Raw genomic sequence first — 22,684 nt, forward strand, 5'->3', positions numbered from 1 at the left:
GCGTTATCAGCAAGGACCCCGGGGCATCCTGGTCTCAGGCTTTGTTGTGCTTTTTTTGGTGCAGTTAAGAGATGTTTGAAGATGCAGAAGAGAACAAGAATTCATTTGTAAAGAAAACACATTTGCAGAACTTTTTATAAAAAGCATTTGGAGAATAAGAAATTAAAGTGTCTTTTTTCCCTAGCCTTGTAAGCCTCCTTACAAAGCACATTTGATGCTGAGATGGAGCTTGGCAGGGCATTGTTGTAGTCATAAAATATTTTACTGTTTTAAATAATAAAATTCAATTTAAATGTTAAACTTCTCCATATGTTATCATTCCCTTATAAACTCCTAGGCAGAAACATCAGGTTTTTAGCTGCAAACCGTTAAATGTTATTTTAATTAAAAATGTGCCAACAAAAAAGTTAAAATGCACGCTATCAATAAAAGCACCACTACTATTCCATCATTAGCCTGGGAAAGAGTTTGCATTTAATCCCTTACGGAAGGAATGTGCTTATGCTGGTACACTGAAAACACAGACACACAAACCACCGCACTATGAGCCACAAACTTCAAAGACAGAAGCCACACTGGCAGGAAGTAAGATGGGAGCAGATTATCCACTTTCTCCTTTATCTGATTTGTGGGTTCCCAGGACCCCAGTCCTGAGAATGGCAGGTAGAAAATGAGATGCCTTCAGCTTCTACTTCAGCTAAGAAAAAGAACTGAAGAAGAGTCAGATAAAACCAAGACGAATTCTGAACCTCTTCCTCCTAAGAGCTACAGAGAGAGAGACTCTCGGGACTGTGAATTCCAAGGACTCATTTCCTTTGTGAGTAGGTGGGAGTGAGTACTGGGGGGATTTGAGGGTAGTCTGTATTCAAATAGTTCCTGTGTCTGAAAATTACCGGCAAATCCTTCTCTGCTTCCCTATGCTGGTAGGAGGGCTGCACAGTTCTTTTTCTTCTCAGTGAGCAGATTTTAGGAGACAGCCGCCATACCAGCTAACTTTTGTAGCTCTACAGGCCGGAGGCCACGCCCAGAGACACCCTCCAGAGCTCTGCAGCTGGAGGCCCGAGTACATCACTCAGCCCATAGGGGCTGTCAAAAGAGATTTCTCTTTTCTAGCATCTTGTAGTATTTCAGTCAGGTAAACCATTGTTTTGAGAAACACTGTCCTTCCAGTGTATGCAATAAAACAAAAATAATGAATTCTAGTCTGGGGCATACCCCTGGGACCTTGAATCTGTGAAGTTCTTGGTCTCCAGTGGTCTCCACACTGTGCCAACGACAGGGATGGGTGGGAGAGGAGAGACAGAACAGCCTGCGGAACATCTTTGCTGGGTGGGAAAGATGCCAGAGACTGGCTGGGCTGGAGGCTGGCAGCAGAAGGCCTCTCCCCGCTCCTGTACTTTAGAAACACCTACTACTCTCCTCTTTACAGATCCTATGCAATTGTTTGACCTTAATTCTGACCGCCAATGTGAAAGGCAGGATAAAACGTCCATCACAGAGCCAACTTGCCACCGATGGGAACTGAGGGAGGGCAGAGGATAGAAGCCGAGGCAGCTGGAGGAGAAAAGACCCTGTCAACACTCTTCTCTGTGCTTACATTCTGGAAGATAAAACAACTTTTAGCAGGAAACACAGTAACAAAGGTAGTGCGGTTGTATTAGTTACCATTTGATAAGTTCCAACTATGTTAGCGGAGACCCTGGTTTTATCAGTTCCATTAATTTCTATGCCAGTATTACCATTTATATGCTGAGATTCAAAAAGCGTAAGAAGCCAGACAGAGATAGAACCACTGGGGATCTCTCTTCATTTATTAGGACATGACTTCTAGGAGGATTAAATTGGTAAATGAGTAAAACTCCAAAATGACATTCTCAGTGATGGTGGCAGGCACTGACCCTCTTAAAGAGCAAGCATCCAGTGGAATTTGCAGCCCTTGCAGCTGAAATATCAAGGCTTGGCCGGGCCCATTGAAGAGTGTCTTGGCATTCGAGGCTTCAAGAAGCTGATCATTTTATGAATAAGGAACTTGCAAACAGACCCCAGAGTTGTATGGTCTGAAGATGTTCACAAAAAGCATACCACACGGCCTTTGGCTGCCCCAGAGGCTTCACAAGCAGCACAGAGCGCTCGGCTCGGAGTGCAGATCCCCAGCATGACTGGGTTTTACAAGGCAGTTGGACCAGCAATAGTCCTTCCCCCCATCTTTTGGGTAAGAACACAGATGCAGGCTTCCTATAGCAAAGCTGTGCAAATATGCAATCATGGCTATATAAGAAATCTCTTGACAATTGCTGGAGAGACTGGCTAGCCCAGGCAGATGGAGGCGGGAGGACTAAACCTGCCGTGCTTCATAGCCGCAGTCTCCACTTTCCTGAATTGAGACCTATCTACGTGGTTCTAAATTTTTAATCAACTAACCATCTTCCCCTCTCTCTACCTTTTTGGTTCTTTTCAAGGCAATGACTTGCACAAAGAATCCCTTGGTTTCCCTAGCAACTGTTCGAAATTTATTTGGTTATCAAAATAAGCTGTTCCACTTTGGAGAGCCCAGCTGAGCCTGCGCGCAGTAGGCCATTTTGATTTCACCACAGAAAGAAGATGCTGTCCCTTGCCCACCGACTCAGCCACCAGACATGCTTGTTTATTTAATGCCTCCCCTCCCCATTGATGAACAGCACAAATTCTTGTGGCTTTGCTTTGAAAGCCTGCTACATTGCGTTTCTGTCCTGTGACAACCTAGAAAACACAAGGCGAATTGTAGCTTTCATGTTCTTCTCAAAGATATGTGAAATAGTTTCAATAGGAGGATTATCATATATTTAATTTGCATCATTAAAATATATGTGCTTTAAACATATTCAAAAGTACCCCAATCTTGGGGCCAGGGAGACAGCTCAGCAGTCTAAGCGCATGTCTGGCAAGCACAAGGGCCCAGGTTTGGTACCCGGTACGCATGCCATGCCAGCCTGTGCCGAGCTAGCCACAGAAACTGGGTGTGGTGGTTTATGCCAGTAATCCCAGCACTGGGAAGGCTGAGACAGGAGGATCACTATGAGACTCTGTGCCAAATAAATACATACATATTCATACATAAATAAATCTTTTTTTTAAAAAAGTACCCCAAATCTTAGGAGGATATGCGGGGTACATATTAATTAGTCTGAGCTTCTGCGATTTTAATAACTAAGATGCAATAACTGGGGATTTGAGTGTACAGCAGAGAGGAATGGGCATGTGTTTGCCAGTGACTTCGGAAAGGGAGTTATCTTCCTAATTCTACAGATGAGAAAGCGAAGGCCACAGGAGACAGAAGAGCTGGTGTGACATATCGGAGCCAGCAGGCAGGGCCAAGCACCAGATCCGGGAGCATCTCACGCCGAGGCACGGCTGCCCGGCTCCAGCAGGCACGCTGCTCCCCATCGCTGTGGACCAAGGCCCAAGGCTAGTTCTAGATTAGCTCTCCTTCCTGATACCCCTGAAGAGATAAGACACACATACTTGCAGCAGGAAGGGAGATGTTGGCTTTCGAGGCAAGCTGAGGAATTAGAGTTTTTAACATTGCAGTTAAAAATATAAACTGAATAGACATTGGCTTGACCAGAACAAAAAATAAAATAAAATGAACAAAATGAAAATGAAGACTCATGCCGTCTCCCACAAATCACGTGGTTCTGTCTTTGAGGCTGATGTATTTTTTGTTAACAATAATTCCTTCTATGCTGACCACTTCCAGGGCTGCACTGCATTTAAAGGATTTGTAAACAGGATTTCCATTTGCATCAGTAATGACGGATAATCCCTTTAAGCAAAAATACTCCAATTAAAATAAACCAATAAGCTGGTACAATTTTACGTTGTCTCTTATCTGCACCTTGAGCTCCTTGGGAAAAACTAAACAAAACCTCAACAACCTACAAACTAATTTCATTCGAGTGGGAGATTTCCGATGGATCCAGCTCCTGCTTAAAGAATGTGTGCGAGAGATCACGGGGGTTGAGGGGACTGCACTTTGCTAGGTGAAGCCCTCTGCCAACTTCTGCAGGGTTAAACATATTTAAACCTATGTTTGCCTACACTGACTTAAAGATGGGCTTTCCTGCATGCTCTTCATGTATGCCATCTGACCACACGTGAGTACAGCAGCCCAACAGGCAGGACCATGGACAAGGCCACCATGGAGAAACCCCGAGGCTCCATCAGTTAATTATAAGATGATTCTATTACTAATTGCATATGCAGACTTTACAAACTGTGATGACCCTTCTAGAGAATCTAGTTGAATGCCATTTTGAAGAAGAGCCACAATGGAGCCTGGACTCACTCCATTTACTCTTGAGGGCTGGTTTTGACTCAAGTTGTCAATTGAAGACTTGGGTTTCGAAGGCTGTCTTGTACAAAGGCAGATCTCAGCATCCTTAGAGAGACAGTGGACCCACACAGGAAAGGGTGCTCTAATGTGCCTTCCAGAACTCTGTAAGGGTTAATTCTGTATCTCGGACCATCTAGAGGCACAAGCAGCCAGCATTTGGGACATAACTCAAGACATTGGTCATAAGTTAGAACTAAAATTCTGGTCATAACCCAAGCTGTCTGTATGGCAGACTGGTTGTAATTCAAGAGTCTACTGAAAATGAAGTCCAGGACATCCTTCAGGGGACTTTCTTGACCTTGTACCACAGGTCAGGGGTAATTCATGAACTCAAACTCAGTACTCCCAACTCCTACCTCAGACCAGTTATTATGGCACCATGCAGGCTGCATCCCTCCATATTGTATTAAGGGTGAAGAAAGCATAAATTAGTCAATGTTTTAAGCCTTAAAATCTTGACAAAGGAGAGGACTAGCTTTGTTCCTTAAAATAGAGGGTAGTGGCTCTGATTTGACTCTGGCCGTATCCTTACTTCTCATTTCCCTTAATGGGATCATCGTTTCAGTGGTCACAAGAAGACAGCATGACCAAGCACTTGCTACCGTGTGAACCAAGCGACTGCTAAGAGGCAAATCCTTGAAAGGATAGAGGCTCCATGGCTCTGCGAATGACCGAGATGAGAGGAAAGACAGTGTATGTAGTTAAGGCTGCAGGTGAGGACGGCCACTCTGCTGGCTGCAGGACACAGGGACAGTGCAAGCTGCAGCAGACAGAGGGACAAGAGGGCCATACTGTCCAGAACGACTTCCAGACTGGCTGTGTGCTCAGACATCTTTCCCATGGCCAGCTGTGGCGATCTGGTGCCACTCTCGGTGGACAGTGAAAGGCCCTGTGGTGATGGCATGTGGGAAACACCCCCACAGGCACAGAAGCCAGGTCTTTGGTTCCCACTGACGAATGCCAAGCCTCTAACTGCCATCATCGCTTCTGTCATGGCAAGAAGCTTCTGCATCGCAATGCGTGACAGGACTTCACATCTGCACCCCTGCCGCGGTCATGTGGCCGAGGGCTGCCTCAGGTGGGAAAGTTTAGGGGCTGAACAAGAAGTCTGGAGTCGCAGGCCTGGGCTTACTTTCCTCACTGTTTTCTGTTGTGGGACTCTGGCTGAGTCCTTTCTTAACGTGATTCTTAGCCTCTGTATCTAGAAGTGGCATAGACAGTCACACTTACCTCACATTTCTGTGAGGATTAAATGGGGAATGAGGTGCTCTTGATGAGAAGCTGTGAAGCAGACATGCTGTGCAGACACTAATGACTACGGTTATTACTGCAGGTGAAATCACATGAGCTGCTCCAGGTCACATGACTGTAGTGGGAGCCTGGAAGTGTAGTCCTGGACCCTGAGGTCTACCTGCTCCTGCCACACCTCACTCCTGTGATGCCCATTCATCCTTCGAAGTCTCCCCAAGGCAATCTGACCCCACACAAAGATGGTCACCTTACACTGAGCACCCAGAATGCTCCCGAGGCATGGGATGGGACACTGGTGAGCGCCATGAGATCTGCCCAAGCCCCACTCCGAGCTCACAATGACAAGAAACCGCAATGAAGACACAGTAGACGTGCAGCTGGCGTGGAGCGTGGAAGGATGGAGCAAGCGCCAGAGCATGGAGCTGCGAGCCAGGCACAGGACGCACGTGATGGAGGTCTCCTTGGCTCAAAGGAGACACAGAGGACTCACGACACGGACAACGCAGCAACCCTACCTTCTGCGGCTCCTTTGCCTTTCCTGTCAGGGGTCTCTAAGCCAGTGCCCCCCGAGGGATACAAGGAGACGTCCGTTGGCACAGGCCAGCTGCTGGCTGTGTCCTCCGTGATCTCATACATCTGCCCCTCCATCGGCTGCAGGTGCCAGTTTAGGCCAAACAGGTGCATGGCTGTGGTGAGCAATGAGAAAAGTCATCTTTTTCTGGTGGAGGAGGAACTGGAACTCCCAAGCCATAGGGAAGGGTGGGGGTAGGGAGGTCAGACACTCAGTTCAGTTCAACATCAGCCCCTAAGAGAGCTTTTAAGTGCTGGCCCTGTGTCGGGGCTGGGGACACCAAGGTGACCAGGGCTGGGGCTCCCAGACTGGCATAGATGGAAAAGGGTATGCAGGGAAGAGTTTTAGGAAACTGGGGCTTTATGCTTTGAAAGATAAATAACAATCCAGGGAGGAAATTGTAATATATATCCCAAATAGTTCATTTTTTTAATTAAAAAAAAGAACTACAAATAATGCGCAAAGTCCAACAACTCCATAGGAAAACCGGCATCAGATAAGAACAGACAATTTATAGTAAGAAATACGAGTGGCTCTTAATCATATGAAAAGCCTCTTGACATCCTGCATGGTGAAAGAAATTAAAGCTGCACTCTGAAATATTATTATTATTATTATTATTTTTTTTTTTTTTTTGCAGGAACTGGGGATTGAACTCAGACCCTTGTGCTTTCCAGGGAAGCACTTATTCCACTGAGCCATCTCCCTGGCCCTGAAATATTATTTTTTACATACAGTTTGGCAAAGATACAAAAGGACGGAAATACACAGAACGGGAAGCAAGCACACTTAGACTTCGCCAGCGTGCACATAAAATGGCACTTGGTGAAGCCTACAAATGCGAAATGCACGTGGCCTGTGCCCTGGGCTTAAGGGTCACAGCTCTCAGGGCCTGAGCTCTACACACACACACACACACACACACACTCATATCCCAAAGTTGTACGTAAGGTTACTCACTGCAGCATAATTTGCAATAACACACTGTTTTAAAGTAGTCCACCAATAAGAGGATAAATAAGTTCCCCCCCATAAAATAATATGGAACCCTAAAAAAGAGGAGGTTCTTTATGCATTTTCCTGCAAGAAAAACTGTAATAGGCACAAGAGTGTATTTAACACGTCACCTCTGGGCTTCAAAGGGCAAGGCCCAGAGCGATGGGTGACCAGGCCCTAGAGGTCCATGGGAACACAGGAAGATCTCCAGAGATGGGAGCCTGCAGACCCAGTGTGGCGGGCAGCGCGGCACCCCACCTACACCACGTCCAGCCCTCTTCGCAATGTGCTGGGCCCGTGTGACCAAGGCAGCACTCGCGGTTCGAGTTGCCAGCGCATAAAGACGGGGAATGCTTGAGGAGAGGAGGGTGCCACTGCTGTGAGTTGGTCATCATGCAATGCACATGTGTCCTGAATCAGAATGCTCTGCCCCACAAAGAGGCAAAAGTGATATACTCAATAAAAACTGAACAAAAAAGTCTCAGAATGGCGAGATAAAATTGTGACAAATACAAACTATTATTTCTGAGTGCTTACTATGTACCATGCACTGTCTTGACTATTAAAAGCAGTATTTCTTGTAACTCACAGCAATTCTAAAGGTATTAGCAACCCCATTTTATAGCTGAAGAGACAGATACAAAACCAACTGACACATGCAAGGTTAAGTGTTTGATGGGCGGCACAGTCTGGTCTAGGATCCCAGTCCATTCGCATTCCAAGAACCTGCCTTGTGTGTCTTGTGGCTGGGGGTCTGGGTTCCAGCCACCCTGCCCTGGTGCCTCTCACCGTGCTGCATCAGCAAGGCCAGCAGTACAGACATCTCTCCTCCGCATCAAAGAGCCTCCCTGCTTCTACCACCTCTTCTTAGGTAGGCAACAATGCAGGGCCTGTGAAGCAGAGGCAGCTCCTCTACCTGGCCCTAGGTTATGGAAGACAACACAGACAGCTGCTTGGAGACGCTGTGACTGCTTTCAAGACACACACACACACACACACACACACACACACACACACCCCTTCAGGGGTGCCTGATGCACTGAGCACATGCTTCTGACTTTAGGTCCAAACACAGGCCATGGAGGGGACACACCCACTTGATCAGGCAATGGGTGACCCTCAGATTTATTTATCTCTTCTTGTGGCACAGAACTAGAGATGAGAAAGCTGGTTTTCAATCCCAACAGCTTTGGCCTAGGTGCACTAATTTCACTGCAAAGGATCACAGTACCTAGAAGATGCTCCGCGGCACACTGTCTTGCCAAGTCCATGTCCACAGGACTATTCCACTTTCTAGCCATTGTATTTGTGCTGTTGGTAATAATGACAATAGGAGCGACATTTACTGGGCATGGTTTTTTTTTTTTTTTTTTTTTTTTTTTGACTAGAAATCAAACTTACCACTTTACGCTTGCCAGACACCTTTTTAAATGCTGGGTATGTGTGAGGTTCTTTACATTGTTCTGTACTTTTTCTGAGTAGTTGATAATAATAAGAATAAAACAGTTAACTTGCCTGGAAGAAGGGAAACTGCTGTTTCTGAGGGTGACTTGGCTCACACGTCTGCTTATCTTCTTACTCTTTTGCTCTATATGTTGGCAGCTTCAAGGTAATGGGGAACTTGCGTGGCCGCGACAGCTCAGATGCACGCACCTAAATGAGCAGCACTTCTTTCCCCATTAGGATGAATTGTCTCACCTCAGTGTGCAAAGTGCCGTTTAGTTAAAAGGTCAGGAGAATTAATGAATCCCAAAATGAACAGAACTCTCGCAGCTTTGTGAAGAGAAACATTTTTATTGCCAAGGCTTTCTCTTAAGAAGATGCATAAGCAAGTTCTTGGATAAAAACCACCACCACCAGAACAAACAAACAACACTGAGGTGAAAAGCAAGTGAAGATGACCCCCAGGTCTGGAGTCCTGGGGAAAGGTACCCACAGGAGGCTCCAGCTGAGGCACAGAACACCAGCCCCTCCTCTTTGCTTTGCCTCCCACCCCTGTGGCTCACACAGCTGTGAAGCTGGCGGGGGTCACTGTGACTCGGGAGAAAGGTTCTCCAGAAAGCCACCCAGGGGAGCAAAGCTCTGTACCCAGCTCTAGATGTCCAGAAGTCACTCTGCAGGCTGGTAGTTAGGGAAGAGACCCTGGAGTCTCCAAGTCCGGGCTGAGCGATGGCTGGGGTGAACAGACAGGAGCTGGATGATTAGGACTGAGCCATGTTGAACTTGGCTGCTGACATTATCTTCAACCCCAGACCAAAGGGACCTCCGTCTATGATCCAGGCTCTTCAGTGGAAATCACACTAGTGGCCCCTTGACTCCTTTGCTGCACCGTGTGGTGGGTGCTTGGTTTTGCGATCTTGGGTGAGGGTGTGAGGAAGGGGGAGGGGGAGAGGGGAGGGGGAGAGAGAGAGAGAGAGGCGGGTGGCCTGCTCTGCTCTCCTCCATAACTCAGTCCTTACAGCAGCCAGCTCAGGGTCAGCCTTCTCCTTGGGTCACCTAACTCACAAGAGCAACACAGAAACTGGTGTCACTGGAAGGTGAAGCTCACGCCAAAGTTGGATCCTCAGATAAAAGTAGGCTCAAAATCCAATGGTGATATGGGTAATGGAACTGGAGCAGGAATTGGGCTACACCGATACACTGTACAGTAAGTTACCCAAGACCACCACACTGCAATACCAAACTCAATGATCCCGTAGGAACCCGTGTTCCCAAATCACACTTCCTCATTTCCACACTTGGCTTTAATTAGAAACAAAATGCAGGCAGCAACAGAAAACTACCATCAAGAAAAGGCTGAAACAAGTATTTGGGTGAGAGGGCAGTGATACCAATTATAAACATTCCCTGGCCCACAGCAGCTGTCGTTCAAAGCTGTGGAATGCAGTAGACTCATGTTAGCAAAAAGATCTGGAGGTAGCAGCCGTGGATCAAACAACAAAAAAGCAAAAGCTAAGAAAATAAAAATGCTAAGAAACAGAAGTGGTTCTCCTCGGCCTGCTAAGGACGGACCAGACCACTGAAACAAGGTAAACTGTAATTACTGCAGTCCTCCCTCTCTGAAGAATTAATGGCAGCCACCCACCACCCACTACATCACAGGATTATCTAAATTTCACTCTGAGGAGTGAATTTATAACTACAGTGCAAAACTCTGCTCCAGTACACTGAAAGTGACCTACACAAGAAACTCGATAGTGGCTCTCCTAGAGACTAGTTTGTAATTCAATGAAAAGGTGAAAAAATGCTAAAGAGTTCAGAAAAAGGCTAGGAAAGGTAGTGGTTCACAGGATCACCCACACTGAAATGTTAATGATTTCGAGAAGCCAGCAGCCAGCGTGGGGGAGCCCTGACTCCCCCGGGCTCTGGTCAATCTGATCCAAGGATGACATTTACCGGTTGCCTTTTCCTGCCCAGTGAGACTGGAGAGCCGGCTCCATCAGAGTGCAAGCTCCATCGTGACATTTTTAAGAAAGGCTTCTGCAGACTTTCAGACACCGAAGGTCCCGGCAGCACCCGGCCAGCAGGACACAATTAGCAATGTCATTATGTGGGTGTCGCCTACGTGAGCACAGGAGAATTCCTGCTGCTGTCATGGAGCTTTTCCAGAAACTGAACGGAGGAACCAACGCACACTTGTAGTTGGCATCTCTGGGGAGTGAAAGAAGACAGCTGTGCCCCGCCAGGAATGGCAGAGCCAAGGGATAGCTTTGATTACAAAAGACAGTGGGTCCAAGCCAGCCACACTGCTGCCCACCTTTCTGTTTTATAGCAGTGTTCAGATTTGGGGGTTGTTTTTCTGTATTTTTAGGGAAGGGAGGGTCCACAGGGTGTTCAGGGTCTCAGTACTAGATCAGATTTGTAGTGATCTGCCTGTTTACAGCCTCTCAGTTGTTGGGATTACAGGCGCAAGCCACCACACCCAGTCTCAATCTCCATCTCAGCGCATCCTAGGGATGGGCAGGCCCAGGGATCAAACCCCCAGCCCCTGAGTTTTAATCCGCTGAGCTATTTGGCCAGCTCTGGTTTATTTTTAAATAAAGTTCTTTTTATAAAATTGAAGTCACTGGAGTCCTTTGAATTATGACCTTTTAATGAGGAAAACAAAAAGGCAGAACAGTAAGAACAACAGGCTTTCCTCTCCCGGGTTATAGTCCTGCTTTTGCTACAGAACCACAACATTCAAAAAGCCCTAGACCAGAAGCTAGGACACCGATGCAGTTCTGTGCAAGAGGAAAAGAACCGGAAGCAACCTAGCTGTTAAAAATAGGGGAGTGACTTAGAGCTGAATGAGGGTACAGGTCTAGATGGAATATAAGGCAATCATGATAAAAAATAACTATGGCAACCAGCAATGAAGGAAACGCTTAAGATACGTTAGGGGGGTGCAGAAAGCAGGACACGACATGGGCTGTTTATCCTGACAGCATTTCTGTAAAACTAGGTATGCATATGGAAAAAAAATATGTAAAGAAATACATAAAAAGGACATTAGGCTTTGAATCACAGTGGTAGAATGAGGAATAAATTTTGCTCTTCAGCCTCAGAACCCACTCTTTTAATGCACCGTTTTATATTAAAAACAAAGTCGTACAGTCTGGCAGGATAGATGAGGAAAGGGTCCTGCCTGGGAGCATGTGCCATCTTAGACCCTGGCCAGTAGGCCCAGGGCAGTTAGCTGAGCTATCTCGGCCTGCTGCTAGGTAACCCGTCATTCTCTGGTAAACTCTGAATGAGGAAACTAAAGGCTCGGAGAAGCTCAGGTTGCCCAAAGAAATAAAGCTAGGACGTGACACAGGAGATCTAAACTCGGCCCCGAGTGGCCCCAACGTCCAGGCTCTCCTCCTGCTGCATCACACCCCGGATGAGCCCCAATGGCTAAAATTAAATCACAGTTTCAAAATGAAGGCAAAGCCACAGCTGCCAGCTTCGCTAGCTTTGCTGTAAGGGTCCTTCTCAGAGATAAAACAGAGGGTCTCCATCTTTTCATACCCTGATGACAACAGAATCACAGGTAACCAGCGTGCCTATAGGCAGAGCCAGTGTGCGGGCAGGGAATCCCCCCAGGCCCCCAGCGCATGTCGCTGGCTAGCTTCCTGGCACTGAGCGAGGCACTTAGCTTCTCTGGCTTTCGGCCCCTCATCTGTAAAATGAAGATACAAGGACTTCAGTGGCTTAAATGAGATAGCACGTGTGATTTGCTTAGACGATGCCTGGTGCCTAGTGGCAGGTCAGTGAATGGCCACTGTCAACATCACTGTCACTGCTGAGCCTTTCCCTCACTCCTGCATCCACTAAAAAGTGTGCTAAGCCGACTCAGTTCTACCACTATTTTTCTTTCTCTATGCTAGTAATTCTCAGCTGGAACATCTCTGTAAGCTGAGGGTGCTCGCCTATTCCTTCTCATGAGTTGACAGACTTTGGGCACAGGGACAAGATATTTGCCCAGTAGATAAAACAGCTTTTAAAAGTGGAATTACTATAAAAGAGCTTGACAGAATCCCACCCCACTGGTGAGTACGTGGAGCTAATTTTAAATCAAGGGAGTACACTGCTTTTCCTCTGTCTCTGCATAAGCCTGACTGCCACGATCAGGGTTGCTGTCTCTCATTCCCAAATTAAGTGCTTTCTGGAGTGTGGACCTGGCACTGTTAGTCACTTTCCTATACCACGGCAGCTTGTGGGCGAGGAGCATTTCTGCCATGGGTCGCAGGCAGCTGCCTAGTGTGTGTACATCCCCGTGGAGAGGGCCAGAAGGCAGAGGACACACAGTGGGAACCAGGCGCACCCCGGTCATTATGGAGAGGAAATATCGATTTAACTGGGGAACTGAACATCGGTAGCGAAGTAAACTGCAGGGACACAGGAGCCGAGGGCAGTGCTCTGTACAGAATAAGCAGCTGCGTAACAGCGTAAGAGCGTGGTCTTTGCTGGGCGCTGTCCATGCAACAAGTTCCACCAAGGCCTCTCTGCACAGCCCTGATTTGAGGCTGGCTACCTCACCCTACCCTGATGGCGGCCTCAGTCTAATCCCCTATTCTTACCTGCTGGACTCTCAGCCTTGCACCAACTGCACAGTAAGGACAATGGCCCTGAAGCACAAGGGCTATGAGCCTAGTCTCTGTAGCCAGCCAGGCCCGTGCTGGCCCTCAGGTCCCCTCTGTGTGACTGTTTTACTCTGCTTCCTGATCAATACTGTGGTGACAATATGGCTACCTCCAAGGAGGTGACAGGCAGTGGCATGTTTTAGGTGTTCCCTATAGTGCCTTCTATTTACCAAAGCATTACAGTGCCAGATGGTGGCCTCTGCGTGGTGTCGCCCCATCATCACGGTCATCTCTGTGTTACATGAAGGCTTCCCTGAAACACTGAAGTCGGGGCCTACCAGTACAGGAGGAATGCGGGGCCTAGCTCAGGGTCTGGGGTTGGGCTGTGGCTGCACGGGTGACTCCTCTACTGCAAGGCGAGGAGCCCTAGGCTGGAGCAGTGCTTCCATGTGGGCCTGCGCAGAGCCCCCACCTTCACACCCCTTGCTCTGTGCTCTTTCCACTTGGTGGTCCTGTGTCCAAATCACACAGAAAGCCCCCAAAGAGCAGGAAAGCCACGCTCTTGTCTTGCTCTTCCATCAGGTTCAGCTTCCCTTGTGGGGAGTCAGGCCTAGGTGCCTGCAGGAGGGAAATGAGCCCCCAGCACCAGCCCTGCCAGGGCAGAGGTCCCCAGCGCCTGGTCCAGAGGAGCAAGAAAGGAAAGGGAGAACATATCATAAGGATTGTTAGTAAAATATCAGCAGCTTTCACTTAAGATTTTGTCCTGGGCATGATAAAACATTGAAGTCACGCTCATTACATTATTTAAACACCTCTTGAAGGTAGATACTATTATTAACTCCATGTTGAGAATTAGGTATCTTAAAACAGCTACAAAACAGGTGCCATCAACCTAATTCTGTATCCCTGCAAAACCAAGGCTCCAGAATTCTCCACAATGGCGCCACCCTCACAGGGCCACCATCCCCGGCAGGTTCTGGCAGCCCCACACCCTCAGTTCTTCTTAGTGTTGCTGTGGAAGTGTGGAACAGGCTTCCAGCCGGCTTTGATGGGAACAGTTTCTATGCGAACACTGCCAACTTCCGGGGGTGACCCTACAAAAGGGACTTAAGTCTAATGGGCACCTGCCATCTGCTCCTTTTATTTTTATTTCTTGGCAGTACTGAGGATTGAACCCAGGACCTCCGTAGGGAGCTACATCCCCAGCACTTTAATTTCTGTCCTGTGACAGGGTCTTGCTAAGTGCCTCATTTGCCCAGGCGGGGCTCCTGCCATCTGTTCTGCATTTACGAGGCTCCACTAGTGGCCTGGGGGGTCACAGAGCCAAGGGCCGCTGCAGCTGCTGTGTTCTGGGAAGCTGCTCAGCACCACCGCCAGGCAGCACACCGCATGGTGCCAGGTCTCGGAGAGGGCCTGTCTCTTTCCCAGCAGAGGGAACGCTGGCCTCAAGCTCTGCCAGTCAGACTCGTTTCTTCATGGTGGCAGGGTATGCAAGTGCTACCACTAATCACAAGGCCATCTGAGGCAGCGATGGCGAACCTTTTAGCTTTTGGTGATAGTGAACAGTCCTCTGTGGCACACGTGGACACTACTGGCCTACGGTGCCCCTGCACCAGGTGTTCTCACTTGCTCAGGACCAGCTTCCCTCCGTGGAAACCCTCTCCTCTGTCACTGATGTCAACACCACACAGTCCTGAGAAGAGTATGGGTGAGTGTGCCTCTGAGACCCCGGGTGGGCAGGACGCCACTACTCTGCTCACTCCCATAACGACCAGTCGCAATCTGTGGCGTGGTCCTATGGGCCAACCTCCCACGGCCTGGTTTCCTCTGGCACGTCAACATGGAAGCGATTTCGTTCCATGATCCAAGTGGATTAGGAGGTTGTCTCCCCCATGCCCCAGATGGAGCTCTAGTCTGTGTACGCAGTACTAGGGCACACGCTTGCCTGGAACATTTACTTCAGTGAGAGGGAAGCGGGCAGACAGCAGAACCCAGAGCCTGTCCCTGGCTTAGTACTCAGACAACACTTCTCCATAATGAGAAGCATTTTGGAAGAGAGCTTTAAATCTCACAGGAGAGTATCTGATTGCCCCCCCACAGAGCCCCAGGATCCCACGCCTTCGTCATTTTCAGCCCTTGGGGACCATGTGGCACCTTTAGGCCCCTGTCGTGCCAGAGCCAGGTGCTTGAGGGATGTGAGCGGCCTCATGCTCTTGGCCAAACCGTGTGCTTGTTGTGTACATTCTTAAACATTCAGTACCGTAAAAGACACACGGCCATTCATTCCCCTCGAAATACCCACCCGCTGCTGTGAGCACGCTTATCTCGCCGTCTTGGCCCCTTCTGAAGTGGTTCTGGACGTCCTCTTTCGTGACTGTCATTACAGTCTGTTCAGAGAGCTACAGGGCACGTTGCTGCCTGGTGCCACCAGCAGAATGGCGGGCTCGTGACAGCCTCAGGTGAGCACCGCATGCCTTCCTCACCAGGCCTGCTGCTCGGACCCTTCCTCAAAGTCAAGTAGTCATGAAGGGTGAACGTGGGGAACTACCTCAGGGCAGCAAAGCAGGCATGACAGCACACAGGAAGACAGGAAGGGGGCTCCCACAGCCACTCCAGAAAGTGGGGAGATTGATGGGGCAAGTGTGTTTAAAGCAAGGGCGAGTACTTTCAGAGGGATCAATAACAATGTGTCTTTTACTATAATTTTTAAATTTTTTTTATTTATTTATTTATTTATTTATTTATTTATTTATTTATTTTGTGGAACTGGGGATTGAACTCAGGTCCTCTTATTCTACTGAGCCATCTCCCCGGCCCCTATAATTTTTTATCTAACTTAAACATTCACCATGCTTTTGTTGTACCTTGTATATACTGCCAGCTCCTTAGTTAGGGAAGATAAAGCAGTATAGAATTCCCAGCACCACAATGACTGTGACAGTGAGGGTATACAACAGCCACATCATTAGCTGGTGACAGGCAGACTGTGCCAAGCCTGTGCTGAGCGCTCATAAACAGAGCCACTGAATCCTTGCAGCACTCTGAGGTGGGGATCACCACTACCTTCACTGGCACGATCAGGAAACTGAGGCTCAAGGAGGCCCAACAACTTGCTCCAGGTGCCTATTCAATAAGAGAATGAAACGACCCTCAGGACCGAGTCTAATCCAGGTGGATCCGAATGCGCCCTGCCACCCTGCTACGCTGCTTGGTGTGCTCTCGTGTAAAGCGTAACAATGGGGAAATCACCCAGTCTGATCCTCACGTGGTCCTTTCTTACCACTCAAGTTTTCTTGGCCACAGTTCCTTGGAGACAGGCACCTGAGATGATAGCTCTGCAGAGCAGGAATGACTGTCAAAGAGCATTTTCAGCACTTGTCAGGCACGGTGTCAGTGGTCCACACTGCGTCTTCCCACTTGGGAGTCTCTCAGTGTGGCCTTCCTGTCCCCAGGGTACACCTGCCTGTCTAGCCCTTCAGGCTCCACCCTTACAAAGCCCTCTGCCTGGAATGGCCACTTGCTTGTTGTTTTTCTTTTTCTTTTATTTTTTATGATACCGGGGATTGAACTCAGGATCTCGCGCCTGCCAGGCAAGCACTTATTCTACTGAGCTATTTCCCAGGCCCCTCTTGTTTTTAAAGAAGACTGCCCCATCCTTGAAGGTCTGCTTCAAATACAACCTCTCTTAAAAAGACGCAGGCCACACTCCCAGGGAACTGTGACCTGCTCTGGGCCCTTCCCATTATTTGACACTCCTCCCACAAGCTTTGTCCTGAGGTTCCTGCCTTGTCCCACCTGGTTCTCAGTGGAGCAGCTTGAGAGAGAGAGAGAGAGAGAGAGAGAGAGAGAGAGAGAGAGAGAGAGAGACAGGCAGACAGAGACAGACAGAGACAGACACAGAGAGAAGACCTCAGATGCCCCTCTCTGCCTCTTCCTACCTATGTCAGCGATAAGTCACCTGGTCACTGTGACTCTCAGGTTTTCATCTGTGCAAAGAGAAATAATATAAAACTATCCTTCAGCTGCTTGTACAGATCAAATTTAGTACCTTACAGAGTGTACTGAAAATGCAAGTCATTATTATTACATTGCTCAATAGCTGTGAGTGGAAGAACACTTGCACGCTCCAGTTTAATCCAGCGTTTACGAGGCAGATGGCTGCAAACACGCGTCTGTGCCCTTAGCAGCACCGCCTCAGACCTGTGCAAGCAGGCGTAAACACAGCACTGCTAACGGACCCAAGGCACTGCAGAAAAGTTAGGGGACGTAAACAAGTTGCAATTTTCCAGTTTTCAGGAAAAGAAAAATGCTACCTATCCCACATTTTCATTTCAAGGCCTACTACCCCCCACTCCATCTCCTCTAAATACCTTTCCTACAAGCACAGCTGGGGACACTGTGCATGCCTTCATAACCTCAGGACCGCAGGAGGCTGAGGCGCAGGCCCTTCCTGCAGGACTCACAGGTAGGCACAAAGGCAAAGGGTGGGGCAGTGTGACAGAATGGAGGCCACAGCAAAATCAACGACCCTGGCACTTTTTCTCTCTCCCTACTATAGGGTGTGAATGAAATCTAAGTCCAGGCTCAAGGGCGCAAGAAATCTAGCTGGCTGCCACACACCAGCAGGAAGGTCTTTCTCCAAAGTGAAATGTGTCTTGCGACAGCCTGCTCATGCTGGATGAAGCCCGAGGTTGGCAGAATCAGAGTCCACGGGGTTCAGAGCGCAGTGAGCAGTGGATGTTGAGGTCTCGCTGCCACCCAGCTGCCCTGCACACTGAGACCTTCGAGTGCAACCACAGCCATTCAAGCACAGCGCCCAGCACGGGGCAGGGGTGCTAGTTTGCCTTCCCAGGGGCAAGCCAATCTGCTTGTCTCTTTAACAAGAGATCAGAGGCTGGGGAGATGGCTCAGTAGATTAAGCACTTGCCTGGCAAGTGTAAGGGCCTGAGTTCAATCCCCAGTTCCTAAAAAAAAAAAAAAACAACCCACAAGAGATCAGATGAAGAGACCAGCTCCAGGCTTCCCTGTCTCCAGCTATAGTACAGCAGAGGATGCCAGCTCTCCGTCACACGTGACATGGCTTAGAACAAGTGGCTTAACCTTCACGGCCTAGTTTCTCATCTATAAAAATGAAAGTAAAACAACCCAGTGCAGATGACTGGCAAATGTCACATAATCACTGGATGAGTTAAATCACGGATGACATGGAATGATAGACACAGGCAATGCCAGGAGCAGTGCCCGCTGGCAGGTGTTCGCTCTCCATCTGTGTGAGCGGCTGCCTCTGCTACTTCCGGTCAGACCTGCTGGGGCGGCTGGGAACAGGGCAGAGGAAAGCCCCGAACCAGATAGTAAGCCCTTACTTTGCTCTGAGCCTCAGGCTTGGGACAAAGTGACATTTGGAAGCAATGTGATCTATGTGGATTCAGAAAATCTGGTTCCTACATCCTGCTCTACTGCTATCAACAGTCTAGCTGCACAAATTATTCAGCAGCTGGGAACATCAGTTTCCACCGTGGAAAGGCTGTTAATAATTCTACTTAGTGTACGGATGGCTAGAGAGGATTGATTGATATGAACGGCCTCACACAAAGGTAAGAATTTACGATGCCCTTGCCTGGTGGAGCCTCTCTTATAAGAGGGTGGGGCTGGCGAGGTAGCTCAGAGAACTAAGCGCCTGCTTAGGCACGTGCAGGGACCGGGTTCGATCTCCCGCACCACATGCTTCACTGGTCCTAACCCCAGGCATGCTGAGCTGGCACCGAGTGCAGGGATGGTGGTGCACACCTGCAATCCCAGTGCTGGGGAGGCTGAAAACGGGAGGATCACTATGAGTCCAAGCAGCATAGTGAGACCCTGTACCAAATACATTTAAAAAAAGAGGGTGGGCAGCCAGGGTCCAGCGCTATCTTTGGGATTTCTGTCATTCTACATTCAAAGCCTTCAATAAAATAGGCTCTGAGGCCCAGAGAGGGTACAACATGTATACAGCCACATGGAGCATTGTTCCTGGCACAGGTGCCCAGAGTGCCACCACTTCCGCCACCCTCTGCCTTCGTGAAGGCAGCTCCATCTTGCAGAAACCACTCCTCTCCTCTTGCAGTATCTTATGTGATTTCAAAGCTCCATGTCTTGTGGCAGTTGTATCTATCTTCCTGGCTAGAATGAATTTCTGCGTCCTTTGGTTTAAATCCTGGAGCACACTTTCACCATCTGCATAGAACTGCCTCGAGCTCCTAACACATCTGGCTGTCCCTGCAACCCCAGGGGACTCTGAGGCAGTGATGCACCCACAGCCCTGGACACATCCGCCGGACAGGCTCAGCAGGGGCTTCCACCACTTCAAACCTGAGCGTGGAGAAGTGACTCTACTTGACCCCGACTGCATGAACCATCCGCATGCGGGGAAAGCCCTTGGCTGCTGAGCCCAAGACGCTTTTCTCTGAACCTCTAGGGACGCGGCTGATGCATTCAGTGCCTGCTACAGGCCACAGAACCCTGCAGACGTTCCCTCCTGGAAGCCTCAAAGGGCCACTTAGATATTAACTGACATTTTACCGGTGAGGAAATCAAGACTGAGACAACTGGAAAACCCCATGTGCACTGGGGCTGGAGAGCGCGTGCTACTTGGCTTTATGTCTGCGGACTGCTATCCCTCCAAGATGAAGCTGTCAAGCTATGGTTTTGTTGTTTTGTTGAGGAAGCCCCGAGAGAAAGAACAGCACTGTGATTTCCATAGCCACCTCTGCTCTCACTGGTCTCTCTCACGTCCTACAACCAACAGCAGCTGAGCCTGGCACCCCTATCTCTGTCCTAGGCCCTGGGGCCCTAGGTATGGCCCGTCTGTAACAGCTCCCCCTTCCGTGGATGTCAGGTACCCCCAGAGCAAAGGGACAGCCTCCAGGGAACCTGCCTCTCTCTCCATGTTTCTCTCTGTCTGTCTTCCACCTAAGTACAATTAAATTATGTTATTGAACAGTAATTAGTCTGGGATAAAAATAAGACTTGGGAGATAAATTCTTTCTAGGGTTGCTAAAAATCTGTAAAGTCCACTCCATTGCAGCAGAGCTGTGGAAGGATCACCCGGACAACAGCTGCAGCTGCCTCCTCACCCTCCTGCCCTACGCTGCCTTTTGGAGACCTTGGAACAGCTTTCCGGCCTGGAAGCCCTGGAGAAGGACCTGTCCCCTGCAGCCGCTGCTGTGCTATACGACATTAATGTACTAGTAAAGCTGGCCCTTTCTTTCTGGAGACATTTCAAAGGCAGGAGCTGCTCAGTCCTCAGATTCAAGGTGACTTGTTGGCCAGGGCAAGAAGACGACAGGTTGCGCTTGCTAGCAGTTTCCTGGTGAGAAATGGACGCCTGATGGTCATTTCATCCCTGCAAGTCTGTCACCTAGATTCACAGGCCAGGAAACTGAGGCATCGTGGGAGCAGGGTCCCTGTCGAGTGTCCCAGTGTAATCAGGCACGATGTGGCTAGAATCCAGGCCTGTCCCAGGGCAGCCTGCAGCTCAGCACTACCTCTAGTGCTGTTTGCGTTCTGGCTTCCCCCACCCCAGTTTCTAGGAGCCGCTGCTGCCCTCACTTTCCATCACGCCATTGCAGGCGGCCTTGGTGTTACCCATTAAAAGGTGAAGTGTAAGAAGTCCTGTGATGTTTCCATTGCTTGCTCTAACATTTTGAATTCTAAATTATATGTTAAAATTTTCTCAGAAGCACTTAAATGTCTTAGAGCTTGGACATTATTTAGGTAATTCCTAATTTGGATTCAGTAAATAAATTACTTTTTTGCTACATTACTCAAAAGCAGTGCATGAAAGCACCAGGTGAAGAAGAGAAGACAGTGAGAACATGGAGAGAACCTTCTAGAGCAGGGGATGTGTCCTCTTTGATGCGGAGGTGGCCACACAGCTGTCTATCAGAGCTCACAGAATGGCATGCCTGAAACATGTTCACTGTCGGAATGTAGGCTGCATCTCAATAAATCTGATTTAAGAAGAGGCCCAGGTAGAGTCTGAGAACGTGTGAAGGTGAGAGCCAGGCCAGAGTCGAGGTGGGGCCTGGACCCAAGGTCAGATGCTCGGGGGACAAGGCAGAGCCCTGCCCGTGGTTCACAAAGGAGCTCTGGAGAGCGCGGGGCTGGCATCACCCATCTGCCCTCAGATCCACTCTGCCTTCCTCCACTGGGCTCCGCGCACTGCTAGGCTCCTCTCAGGACCTGGGTCAAGTTCCCTTGGATCTCTGGTTGCTTGCTGGCTTCCACAAGGGGAGGGGCCGGAGAGCTGATGGCCTGCTCCCTCCATCCTCTTCATTGCTCTGCTGAAGGCCCCTAGCAGCCCTCTCCTATGCTGCCTTTTCCAGCCCCTGGCAAGCATTCCCTCCCCATCCATCTTACTCAGAGATAGTAGGGGTCATTAGCCTGGGTAGGGCTTCTCCCTGACATCTGCCTTCACTTTGTAATTAGCCTCTTTATAACACTCTTCTCAATCTGAAAACAAAGGAGCAACCCAACACACATGAGCAACAAATCTGCCTAATAACCTCAATGCTCAGAAAATCACCACTAAACTTTTCTATCAGGGGCAGCTCTGAACGCTGGACACTTTTATATCATGCGGGGCTAAACTATGCTGAGTGACTCATAATCTCATTTAGGCTTGTTTGTTCACTGTTATTCCCACCTTACAATGAAGAACCCAAAGCATAAGCAGAATAAGTCCTTGCCCAGGCAGCAGGTGACACAGATGGACCCAGAGTCTACAGTCTGGGCATTTAACCCCCTCCACTCACTCTGGACACAGGTTTTCCCTCCCACAAGAAATTCACTGCACCCCGGGAAGCTCCCTGGCCACAAAAGCCTGCTTCCCAGGAGCCAGCTTGGGTTTTCCCATCCCTTTCACCCCTCAGGCCTGGCTCTCGCCCCTGACACCCTCACCCACCCCTAACAAATCGAGTCTGTCCTTTTCCCTCACGGCAGCATCTCAGACAATTGCAGAGAGCTATGGTGGTCTTTAAGCTTTCCTTTGGAGGGTCTGGGAGATGTCTGTCTGGGTTCTGTTACAAATAAGCACAACCTATGTATGCTTTTAGCAATTCCTAGAGAGCAGCAAGAAGGAATCAATCTTGGAGAAAAAGGCATTACTACAGGAGCCTGTATCTTTATCACTTTTTCCTCCTTCTAAAAGACCAAGGTCAATCATCTCCATCTCCTACTCTTCAGGCTATAACGCTAAATCTGTGGCTTCTGCCCAAAAGGCCTGATGTGAAGCTGGAGAGCGGAGAGAAAATGAGCCCACTCACTAACCACACCAGGTTCAAAGCTCAGCAGGCTTGTGCCTCTGAAGCCAAATGACACCTGAGAGCCTACTACTCTATGGGCTGAACACGCAGGGGACGGCTGGGGAGGCCTGCAAACCACCTGGGCTTCTGGGCTTTCTTCCTTTAC

The 22,684-nt window shown here is 48.9% G+C and overlaps 1 protein-coding gene across 6 annotated transcripts in view; it reads right to left on the reverse strand.

Annotated features, from left to right (window-relative positions):
- Positions 1 to 22,684, reverse strand: part of Tenm4 (teneurin transmembrane protein 4) — a 707,062-nt gene that overhangs the window by 181,568 nt on the left and 502,810 nt on the right. For all 6 annotated transcript variants that reach the window (XM_023716613.1, XM_023716612.1, XM_023716611.1 and 3 more), the window contains one exon: positions 6,139 to 6,309. In XM_023716613.1, coding sequence (XP_023572381.1) covers positions 6,139 to 6,309 — 171 coding nt within the window. The remainder of the gene's footprint in view (positions 1 to 6,138; positions 6,310 to 22,684) is intronic.

This window comes from Octodon degus, unplaced genomic scaffold, assembly GCF_000260255.1.
Source record: "Octodon degus isolate 3935 unplaced genomic scaffold, OctDeg1.0 scaffold00049, whole genome shotgun sequence".
NCBI classification, from domain to species: domain Eukaryota; kingdom Metazoa; phylum Chordata; class Mammalia; order Rodentia; family Octodontidae; genus Octodon; species Octodon degus.